Here is an 11,647-nt window from a genome sequence, read left to right as displayed (position 1 = left end):
TTACACATTATTTATTTAATTATACTCACCTCTGACATTAATTATTTTAGAGACACCCACAAAGCTCAGATTATAACTTGAACCCTACTCATGAGAGAGAAGGCTTTCATGATTGCAATGTGTAATCATATGAATGTGTATAGTGTATAATATTAAGTGTTTTATCAAGTAAAAAGCAGCGAACAACAAATTGACCTTTTGATATCTATGTATAGAAGGACACATTATTTTTTCTATTTGTTGGATGCTTTCATATCCTCTACTAGTGTGAATGAAAACTTCACTAAGCATATTAATTCACCTACTCTGCCCTCTAGCTGTTTCCCACAGAAATACCCCTGCATGTGTGTCTTTATTTACACATCCTGTTCCATGTTTTATAAAATAAATAAAAAAAGTCATAATCTTATTGTCATTCACTTAAATGCAAGTTTACACTTTTACACTGATGCGTGTGTGTGTGTGTGTGAGAGTGTGTGTGTGAGAGAGTGTGTGTGTGTGTGAGTGTGTGTGTGAGAGAGAGAGAGAGAGAGAGAGAGAGAGAGAGAGAGAGAGAGAGAGAGAGAGAGAGAGAGAGAGAGAGAGAGAGAGAGAGAGAGGAGGGACTGTTATAGGTACCAGATGAAAGACGCGAGGCGGTCAGATGTGTCCCGTCTCCTCACAGTGGATGATGCTGTCTTTGCGGACCTCATACACCAGAGTGACCCCTAACAATGCCTCCACTCATGGAAAAGAACCAATTTTAAAAATGAAAATGGATATCAAACTCTTAGATCAGGTTCACCAAGGACGCGTAAATTCTTGGCACCGTGCGTAAAAAGGCTGGAATTGCTCGGATAATGAACACACAGCAACAAACAGGACTACTATTCTTTTTTTAATGAATATTTTGAGGGTAGATCTGAATAGGCAGTATTATGAGCAGCTGTGTGACACAGTGTTCCGGTGCCGCTCCCTGATTCAGCACCCTGTGATGGAAAGCTCACCGACTTAAGTGCGCGGACAGGCTTTTGGAGCGCGGAAACTAAAGAGGTAGCCTACATCACGCTCCAAAACAGCGCTGATCATTATCGATGCTGAGCTTCAGTAAAGTTATTCAGGCGGGGTATACCGTCATACTCACTCCCCGCCCACTCATATAAACGCAGCTGTAGTAACAGTAGTGGCGGAGAAGTTGTCCTGATATGCCTCCCAGCTGCGAAGATGACAGATTTTGCACACACATCACGGCTTCAAGATAACGTTTTGACAGTGGACGGAAGCAGCTCCGTGCTCCTCGGTGAAGTTGGACTTCTTGCAACCAGAGTACAAAATGGGACACAACCACCTGTTCTCTGTGAGGACGGCTATTCTCTGCTCGCTGCTCTTGTGTCTGTCAGGTAAGCGTTTAGAAATTGTAATAATTAAATAGACCGTGCTTCGCTAGCACTCCCACAAGTGAATATGTCCTGCAGTCTCCAAGTAAGTAACTTAAACATGCTAGCAATATGTCGAGTTTAACTACCTCAATATTTTACCACAACAATAAGCTAACTCCATAAGACACAACGGTCAAGAGTGCTACTAAACATTTTGTCCCCACTAGAAGCGATACTTGTCAATTAAATAAAAGTTAACATGGTTTTAAAAGCAGTTAATTTGTTAACTCACGTTTCAATCCAAACCGCTAACGTCCAGGATCTAAACACCTGCGTTCGCTGTCAGCTAAAACTCCCACAATGCATTTCTCATATTTAGAGAAATCGCGCCAATTTGCCAAAAGCTACTTATCATTTACCTTGTGTTGTGTGAGTATGATTTACATTTGTTTTACATCTTAATAATGTGATACAATGGCCAAACATTGATTAATTAATTAAATGAACTCTGTAGCCCTTCATCTTTCTCATTTTCAGCAATGTTCGCTAATTTTTGTTACTTTCATTTTAAAAAAACACAAAGCTAGTGTTAGCAAGATGCTACATTGAGCTAGCTTCTCCCTCCTCCTTCACCATGCAATGTCATTTCCAAAAGAATCAGCCCTGCTCCACAATTAATGTCAAGAGTCCTAAAAACAGTGTGAGAAAATATTCTACACAATATGCTACAAAAGCTTAGTCATACTTAAAGTTGCAATGATCAGTCCATTAATAGAGTACTCTAGGTACAACATTAATCGCTAACTGTTTTGATAATCGATTGATCAAAGCATATTAGAAGCTGAAACCAACAAATGTTTGACATTTTTGCCGGAAATGACTTTTTGTGTTTCTTTGTCATTTATGTTAGTAAATATATTCTTTGGGATTTGGTCAAAAGAAGCAATTTTAAAATGTTTTTGTAGACAGTTTGTAGATTAAATGATTATTTTTTGAAAAAACTCAGCAGATTAAATTTGGCAGCTCCAATCTTACCGCTGTTTCAGTGGATGTAAATGTAAAGATTTGTTTCTTCAAAACAGCAATGAACAAGAAAAAGATGAATATTTATGGTCAGAATTTGAGCTCTGAGCTTTTTTTTTTTTTTAAGGGGATTTAACCATTTTGTGGACATAATTGGAAACACTGTCTAAAATAGGCTGATCATAATTAATTTCATTAGGAATTTAAATCCATCAAGCTTAACAGTGGAACTCGTGGCAGCTCCATTTTGAACTCAATTCCGGAGCTTATATATTGGCATGTGTGACATCACTCCTCCCTCAAATGCTAGAAGTGTAAGATAGCATATCTTTTTGTGACATACGTGAGCGCCGGCTTAAAAACAAACCTGACACTGTAATATCATTGTGATACATCCCTTCCCTCCATCTCAACATACTACAGCAATCAGATGTGCAGGTGCTTGATCATGTGCCAACATACTTCTCATTATGATTCTGACAGTTTCACTTATTTTTAGTCAACTCATGCAGAGTTGTTCCATGTTGTTTTTCATAGTGAACTTTTTACACTTAAGTATTTGACAGCCCAATTTCACGAGAGCACCTCTGGCCTGAGAAGCTGCTGACTCGATCATCCAAACTGGTCAGTGTTTTATACACCTCTCGCCAAGGGGCTTGGCCACAGTCCAAAATCCACGGCCCAGTGTGCTGGATGTTGGAGGTGTCATCTCATTTCAAGTCTCAGCTGGCAGGAGGCTTTGATCTATGGCACCCAAGAGCCTTTTCTTTTTTTTAAGCCCCACATCTGGTCCTTCCCAGATGCACGGACAGATGAACATGCACCGCCCTGACTGTCACGAGAACAGATAAGAAATCTCTGGTGCCTGCTTGTTTGCCAGAATGAAATTAGTTCATGATGGCAGGAGCGGAGCCCAAGTGAACCATGGGCAAATTAACTCTGAATTCATACTATTTATCATGCCTAGTGCCTCGTTTTTTGTCTTGTCTGAATAGGGATATTCACAGACCACATTTGTCAGACAATTGTGTTACATAGAGACTTGTTGGGCGTTGTATGTGAACATTTGTCAAGCCCCTCTCTGTTAAAGACCCTCAAGCCTCGTAATTTGCATGTGCAATAAATCATTTACACAGATTTGCATGTACACCCTCGGGTTAGCTCCTTGCAACATTTATGCTCCTCAGCTGTTTACCCTCCAGTGGACTGTCCTGCAGTTACGGGATGTAAATACTTGTCAGTGTGGTCATCAGAACCACAACTCACCCATGGACAGGTAATGATCTGGCCTTGGCCAAGCAACCATGACTGCTACCAGATGCAGGTGCTTCAAGGTCCCATTTTAGGATCCTTGATGTAAGCACACTTCATTGGGTTGCATTATACCATCACACTGTCAGACAGACATCCAGAGGCAGTGGGTGTTAATGGCATGTAAATCTAACCTCTATAGATTTCTATAGATTTTTTTCTAATATTGATTTTTGAGGTTTCGCTTTGGTTTGATGCTTTGAATATTCATCCACATTACCTTCCATGAGTCAATAAAGAGAAGTAGTCAACAGATATTTGTCATAAAGTAAGTTGTTCTTCTGTATATGAGAAATTAATGCATTTGTCTACTAGAATGGCAGTCAGTAGAGTGCATACCTCTGCCAAGGCCCAACAGTCCCCTTGACATCGGTCAAGCCTAATCCAAAACCAAACCTGTTTCAGCCAACCACGAGGACAACAAAAGAATGTAAAATGTAGATTGTCTCAATTCTCCAAATATTTGTATTAGGATCGGCATCAAATTGTGTTCAGTCTTAGATACCAGCAGCCTATTATATATACATTTTTTCATCAAGATCCAAGCCTTAATACCCAAGAAATAACAAAAATGTCAAAGTCCCTGGATCCACACCTGGATATCCAGATCAACACCAAAAGTTAGTGGGGTGTACTCTGGGTTTCATGGAAATCTGTTGAGTAGTTTTTGTGTAATCCCGCCAACAACCAAAGAGCCAACAAACATACAGACATGGATGAAAACATACTGTCCTTGGTAGAGGTAAAGATATGATTAATGAACATGCACACATACCTTATACTCTACAGAAGGAGCTATAATTGGCCGATATTAGCTTCTTCTTTTTATCAAATGAATACAGTCCATATTTCATAACTTCCACACTTCCACCTGTGTCCACTTATGCTAAGCTAAGCTCACTGAGTGGTAGCAATCTTCTCGCATAATTTTTGGCATTAAAGTAAGTAAGTGTATTTTCTCCAAAGTTGGACTATTTTTTAAGTGAATAATGCAGGTCCATAAACACTACACTGAAGCCTGACTGTCAGTTCTGCCAATAGTAGCTTAGGGCTGTTATCATCTACATGATATTAGTCGATTGCTAAGAAATAACTGCAGTATAGTAATGTCCAAAGATATCTTTGTGGTAGTCAAGAAACGCTGACACCATTATATAAATATTATATAGTTTAGAACATAGTTTGCCAAGCAAAGGGTATTTTTTTCTTATATGTAAGATGTGGCATTTCAATTACTAGAACTAGAATATTGGTAATATAATATTTATCTTTTTTTTTACTCTAAGATATAAATAATATTGTTTTCAAAATTAAGTGTCTGTCGGGAGATAGCATCCACAAATGCAAGCAAACACTATCGTCACCCTCTGCTTCAACTGTCAGTTAATTGTTTTATGCATCAGCTGCAACACAGAGTGACAGACAGCTTGATAGTAAACACCCTTCACTCGTGAGAAATTAGCTCACCTCCACTTAACACAAGCAAGTAATGATGTGTGTAATTGACTCTGACTACATTGATGAAGGTGGGAGCGATAATCCCCCAAGGGACGGGGTCTCTGTCTATTTCCATGCTATTCATACTGCAGAAAAATAGCACACTGAGTCAGTCGGAGCTTGTACGCAAACCCGTCTAGACTGCATATTCAAAATCAATTTGATTAAGCCACCTCTTGTTTTGAAGCCACACGTACATAACAATAACACTTAGGAGATAAAGGAGCTGTCGAGGGAGGAAAGATTCTTCCTCACCTCGGTTCCTCAGTCTCACCCTGCTCACCTCAAGAGAGTTTAGAATGCGACCCACATAGGGACTTGGATCAAAAGATTTGCTAAGATGTGTAAAAGTCAATAAGTCTTTACCAAGAAAAAGTCTTAGATGTTTAGAATAGACTTCAGTGCTGATGTTCACAACACGTACTCTCACCCCCAAAAGCCAATATAACATGCCATCCTGATTTACTAGTGTTTGTGAAGAGAGGATTAGGGGAGACATGGATGAGAGAACATGGATATGATCCCAGCATTCCCTGTGCAGTTAAATCCTGTTCGCTTTCCACAGTACTCACTTTCCATTCTTCATATATCTTACCATTAAATATCAACTTCTGAATCCCAGCAAGTCACAATCTTAAAGTTAAAGCTGTCTTATTTCTTGTCATAATGTGAGGACATTAATTACTTTAATTTGATGCATTATGTTGAAAAAGTCCATATTACATATTACAAGAGTGATAATTTTTCAAGAAATATTTTGTAGATCTATTAAATGCATATTTAAATGAATAAAAGATGGGTGTGGAATTTAATAGAATCTGGAATTTAATTTATTTGGCGTTGAAAAAATGTGACCAATTTTTAGATTCTATTACTCTCATATTGTATCTGTCTTCTATAAATGTTTCACACTTAATAAAGGAAGACTTTTTAAATTTAAAATGTCTGTATCTGCAGCTCTTTGTGACGAGAAGACCCATTCGCACGCTGAGGATGATCTCTTCAAATCACTGTTTGCCGGTTACAACAAGTGGTCCAGACCCGTGCCAAACATCTCTGACGTGGTCATTGTCAAGTTTGGGCTGTCCATAGCGCAGCTCATCGACGTGGTGAGTCATCATGAGACCAACACGTGATGTATAAAGACAGTAAAGGCCCCATATTGTGGAAAGTGAGATTTGTGTGTGTTTGTATCATAAAGCAGGTCTTTAGTATATGAATAATGTGAATGTATAATAACACACAATCAATGGTGAAATGCACACAACCCATATTAAGATCTTTACCTTTAAACAAGGCATTACAACATAAGGTTGTAAAGTCACAGCTTTACAGTTGCTGCCCTAAGAAACATAAGAAAAACTTATGAACCTTGAAACGAGCATTATATTGGACCTTTTAATTGAGGTGATATTAAGTCTTTTTGATGATGTGGAAGCTTCCTAATAGGATTATGTAATATCTTTCTGTCTTAAATGCACTTTGTCTGTTTACTAAAGACAAGGATTTTTACATATGACTTTGGTTACATATGAACAGAATGCTTCAAGATTCAATGTCAGGGAATTTTTTTAAGTGCAAGAACCTAGTCCCTTTAATTTGATGAATACACCATATTCCTCCCTATACAAAACTTAAGGCACTGCAACTTTAGCCCCTCTACCCTTTAGGTTTTACACTACACATGCAGATTTTCAGCACTATATTCTGCCATTTTTATATATAGTCACAAAAACAAACTTAAGAAAACAGATCATGCACCCTCTGCCCTGTCACTGAAAAAACTGTTTCAGAACACGTCTGAAGTAAAGTTTCTGCAAGCTATATTTGGGTCTGCTCTGACAAACCTCCAAGAACCTCTTTCATATTTTCTTCTGGCCTGAACCCAGAGCTGACAGCCTTAACTCGGTCTGTCTCTCTCTCTCTCCCTTTGTGTGTCTGTTTGTCTGCTAGGATGAGAAGAACCAAATGATGACAACCAATGTGTGGCTGAAACAGGTCAGAATCATTTGTGCCAGTGTTGTGTCTGTTATGATGTGACATATTGTTGAGATAAAAAGTGGAAAAACGTTAATGAAGAATTGAAAAGTTAGTGAAGAATTGAATTACTTATATCACAAATAATAAATAAAGTATCATAGCCCTGCGAAGACATACCTGTTGTTTGTATCTCCCAGGAGTGGAATGACTACAAACTCCGCTGGAGACCGTCCGACTACGACAATGTGACATCAATAAGAGTGCCGTCAGAGCTCATATGGGTACCAGACATCGTCCTATACAACAAGTAAGATTTAAATGAGACCAACACAATAGAAACAGCAAACAGTTGTTTTCATTACATTCATTTCAAATTACTAGGTGTTCAGTTTACTGTCAAAAGTGACCGATAATATATTCAAATATTCACATCTGAGGAGGATGGTCAGAGGCTTTTTTTGCTTTTTCCCTTTATAAAATAACTTAAATGAAGAATGGATTATGTTAATTGTTGCAAATTAATTTACCATGCATGAATTATAGATTAAAGATAAATCAACCAATCCATTGAGCTCTTCTTAACACAAGCATGTGCCGATGGTATATATACCATCCAGTGAACAGGCATCAATTTTTCATATATGGTATGAAGATGGCACCATCTAGTGGACTTTCTACTCTATTCAGCTCTAGAACGAAATATAATTTCACTTGAACAGTTCTTCCTGTCTCAAATTATTAGCGATGTTAAACATTAATATGTTATTGAGCATCTCTGTCAGTGTCTCTCAATGCAGTTTATGATTATCTTCACATACATATTGCTTCAGTATGACTCTATTGTGAAATGGATTTTAAGAAACCTCTCCTTTCTCCTAAATTGACCTCTTGGATATAAAACCGAGAGGGTCGATGATGGAGTTCTGCTCCATCGAGCCAGAGTAATCATGATTTGTAAGTTAAATTAAAAAAGGTGTGAAACTGATGAAATGATAAGGACTCGTCATTACGTTTTCAGCAGGAGCTATTATCACCATTAAAGTGATGACTGGAGGGGAGATCACTGGAGAAGATAATAACAGGGATATCATAACACTATTTCAATGCATAGTTTCTAAAGAAAAAAGTTTAATTAGAGCAGGATAAGATAATATTATGTGTAAAATTAAGGGGAATTTCTACATAAACAAAATGGAATAAGATGGAAAATTAAATGGAATTTAAATTTTGAAAGTCACTTCTTTTGGGCAGATTATTTCTTCGAGTGTGTATATCACCATGGCTCATATGACATCTTACACTTTTCCAGCGCTGACGGTGAGTTTGCTGTGACCCACATGACGAAAGCTCATCTATTCTACACCGGTAAAGTTCGCTGGGTCCCGCCTGCCATTTACAAGAGCTCCTGCAGCATCGACGTCACTTTCTTCCCCTTTGATCAGCAGAACTGCAAAATGAAGTTTGGCTCCTGGACCTATGACAAGGCCAAGATTGATTTGGAGCGAATTGAAAACACTGTGGACCTGAACAACTACTGGGAGAGCGGCGAGTGGGCTATCATCAACGCTGTGGGGACATACAATACAAAGAAATACGACTGCTGCCATGAGATCTACCCAGACATCACCTACTTCTTCATCATTCGGAGGCTTCCCTTGTTTTACACCATCAATCTCATCATCCCCTGTTTGCTCATCTCTTGCCTCACTGTTCTGGTTTTCTATCTTCCCTCAGACTGTGGTGAGAAGATCACCCTGTGCATCTCTGTGCTGCTCTCCCTCACTGTCTTCCTTCTCCTTATCACAGAGATCATACCATCCACGTCCCTTGTTATCCCACTCATTGGCGAGTACCTGCTCTTCACTATGATTTTTGTCACTCTTTCCATCGTCATCACCGTTTTTGTGCTCAACGTGCACCACCGTTCTCCCAGCACTCACAAGATGCCCCGCTGGGTCCACTCCGTGTTCCTGGACCTGATCCCACGCTGGCTCTTCATGCGACGCCCCGCGCCAGATGGCCGGCGTCGAAGGCTGTTGCTACTCCAGCAGGAAGCAGTGGTGGAGCGGCGGCAGGGCCGGATAGCAGCGTACAAGTCTGGCAACTGCCTCAGCACCTCGGCTAACTGGCTAAGAGATGGGACTACGTCAGAAGACCCTGAGAGAAGCAGTTATGAGGATTTAGAGCTGGGAACGCTGACCTCATATTTCTCCTTCCGTCCTCCCTCGCCCAGACCTCCAGGGTCAACTCCTCCACCACAGCAGAAAAACCCACAGAACAGCCTGAACCGACAGGAAGGGGCTGCAAACAGACAGTTAACAGGGGTCAACAGAGTCAATCCAACTCAGAAGCCAGCTAAAGTCGATAATACAGTATCGACAGACTCATCATTCTTGCTTTCACCAAGTGTTATTCGCGCTCTGGAAGGGGTACATTACATTGCAGACCATCTGAGGGCTGAGGATGCTGACTTCAGCGTGAGTATAGATGAAATACTACATCTACTGTTATCAGAATGTTGTTTGTGTCAGTGTTGGTTTGTGATTTACTGTATCCAACTTTCTCATAGTATTTATGAGCCTGTGAGAATGTGTGGTATAAAAAAACTTTGTTTCAAATTAGGCAAAAACGATCAAAAGAACAAAGAAATAATCTCTGTCCATGTCTGTGTCTCTTAATGCTCCACAGGTGAAAGAGGATTGGAAGTATGTTGCCATGGTGATTGACCGCATCTTCCTGTGGATGTTCATCATCGTGTGCCTGCTTGGGACCATTGGCCTCTTCCTCCCCCCTTGGCTAGCTGGCATGATCTAGCGCTTATCAGAAAGTGTGAAAAATCCATCCCCATGACTAGTTAGTAAAGTTTTACAGTCAAAATGTAGCTGAAATCCACTGCAAAACAGGGAATGTGACTCAACCATAATGTTGCCATGTTTCATTTATTTTTAATTTTTAATGAAAAGGGTTCATCCTCTGAACGGACTTGGCTCAACTTTTATCCGTCTAAGCTTCACCTTGTCAGCTTCAGTTTACATGTGCTGTAATGGACCTGAATGCTAACATTAGCATGTCAACATGCTCAAAATCCTTACCTAACTAACCATTTATTGTAAAAATGCTAATGTTTAGCATGTAAGATTCAGTATGTTAGCATGCTAATGATTAAATTATTGTCTCTTTAGCATCTTGGTTAGCACACCATGTTAGAAATAAAACATGGTGCCAGCATCAGTGTTGGGTACGATGTTACAATAGTGTAATTACCAGCCGCTACAGCAGCAAGGGAGCCCAAGGGAAACCTCTTGTACCGGGAACTACCACAGAAGCAGTTTTGAATTTGCCAGGTGTTTATATGTCTGTCTGTCTGTGAACAGATTTTGTCAACACAGTAGCGTCACAACCATGCAAGATGCAATCTCTAAACTTTACAGTTGTGTAGTTGGAATCATAAGGGAGGCCAAGTTCAAGGACACTTTGAGTTCTGAGTACTTATGTTATAATGTAGTAATGACTACTGAGTAGTCATTGATGGGAACATCAACATGTTGATGGGCATTGTGGCTGGTGTTATCCAATCACAAGATAATCCCTAAGTACTGTTGTATTAAGTAAATGCAATTTAAAATTTAGTAACTTAATCACTTTGTGATCAGTAATAGCAGCAGTATTACTGGGAGTCAGAGGGTGGGATCACATCAGAGTTTTGTCTCTGTGCTTTCAGTGGAGAGACTGGTCCACATCATGGACCTTTTAGGTCCACAAATGCTAGCTTAAGTTTAAGCTAACATTTAAACTCAAACAAACAAATTTGTCTTTACATGTTGCTAGCTATCCACTGGCAAACATGGGAAACATCTCGGTTTTGTTTAGAATTTTAAAGCATGATAATTAAGATCTTTGAGAACCGGACTGTAAAATCTGAGGTGCGGGCTGCTCCACAAAATGTGGAGTTAAACACAAGCCTGGCTGAAAATTGGAAAGAAACTAAATACTGCCTGTTTACATTTACTTTTTAAATTAGCAATAACAAATCAGGTTAATTAGATTTAAACGTTGTTAACATTAAACATTGGTCTGCAGCATTTATGTAAAAAAATACCACTGTTGCTGACAAGAATTCATTCTGTTGTATCTATTCATGAAGAGAAGTGGAAATTTAAGTCTGATGATGATGTTTGATGGACATTGTAAAGGGGATCAGAGTCATTAGGATTCATCTTCTGGAGACAATAAATGCATTATATTTCCATCCATCCAAGTTGTCAGCGTCACTCCACCTAGAACGGGATGACTTTACCTCTGAGTTTCTCAACCTTCTTTGGTTGTGACCAACAGTGGCATGCTGCACTACGATTCTATATCACACTGGATTTTGGGAAAGTCACTTTCTTTTGTTTTTCTTTCTGGCCATGCTGCCATGATAACTTATTTTTGAATGATCACACTATGTAATAAATACCCTTATGAAAACCTTTAAA

The 11,647-nt window shown here is 39.3% G+C and overlaps 1 protein-coding gene and 1 long non-coding RNA gene across 11 annotated transcripts in view; one reads left to right on the top strand and one right to left on the bottom strand.

The window, feature by feature from the left end:
* Window positions 1-1,742, bottom strand: part of LOC115574135 (uncharacterized) — a 56,228-nt gene extending 54,486 nt beyond the window's left edge. For 7 of the 9 annotated variants that reach the window (XR_003982427.1, XR_003982430.1, XR_003982425.1 and 4 more), the window contains exons 1-2: window positions 1,651-1,715; window positions 619-722 (exon numbers count right to left, since the gene is read on the bottom strand). This is a non-coding gene — a long non-coding RNA (uncharacterized LOC115574135). Of the gene's footprint in view, window positions 1-618; window positions 723-1,650 lie in introns of all 9 variants that reach the window. The other 2 variants (XR_003982428.1, XR_003982426.1) reach the window with 2 other exon arrangements.
* On the top strand, window positions 626-11,643 carry chrna2b (cholinergic receptor, nicotinic, alpha 2b (neuronal)). Of its 2 annotated transcripts, none has more exons than XM_030405407.1 (6): window positions 626-1,379; window positions 6,147-6,298; window positions 7,143-7,187; window positions 7,367-7,476; window positions 8,479-9,646; window positions 9,858-11,643. In XM_030405407.1, exons 1-6 carry the CDS (start codon window positions 1,313-1,315, stop codon window positions 9,981-9,983), a joined length of 1,668 nt encoding a protein of 555 aa, XP_030261267.1. In that variant the 5' UTR covers window positions 626-1,312; the 3' UTR covers window positions 9,984-11,643. The 2 variants fall into 2 exon arrangements, with proteins under 2 accessions (XP_030261267.1, XP_030261268.1); XM_030405408.1 differs by lacking the exon at window positions 626-1,379 and adding an exon at window positions 1,750-1,787.
* The last annotated feature ends 4 nt before the right edge of the window (window positions 11,644-11,647 follow it).

This window comes from Sparus aurata, chromosome 22 (genome assembly GCF_900880675.1).
Source record: "Sparus aurata chromosome 22, fSpaAur1.1, whole genome shotgun sequence".
Taxonomy (NCBI): Eukaryota; Metazoa; Chordata; class Actinopteri; order Spariformes; family Sparidae; genus Sparus; species Sparus aurata.
Note: the sequence above shows the minus strand (reverse complement) of the source record. Positions and strands in the feature narration are given on the sequence as shown.

Coding starts and splice junctions, on each gene's coding strand:
- chrna2b (XM_030405407.1), top strand. CDS start 1,313: ATGGGACACAACCACCTGTTCTCTGTGAGGACGGCTATTCTCTGCTCG. Junction 6,299..7,142: donor TAGCGCAGCTCATCGACGTG/GTGAGTCATCAT, acceptor TTTGTCTGCTAG/GATGAGAAGAACCAAATGAT. Junction 9,647..9,857: donor CTGAGGATGCTGACTTCAGC/GTGAGTATAGAT, acceptor AATGCTCCACAG/GTGAAAGAGGATTGGAAGTA.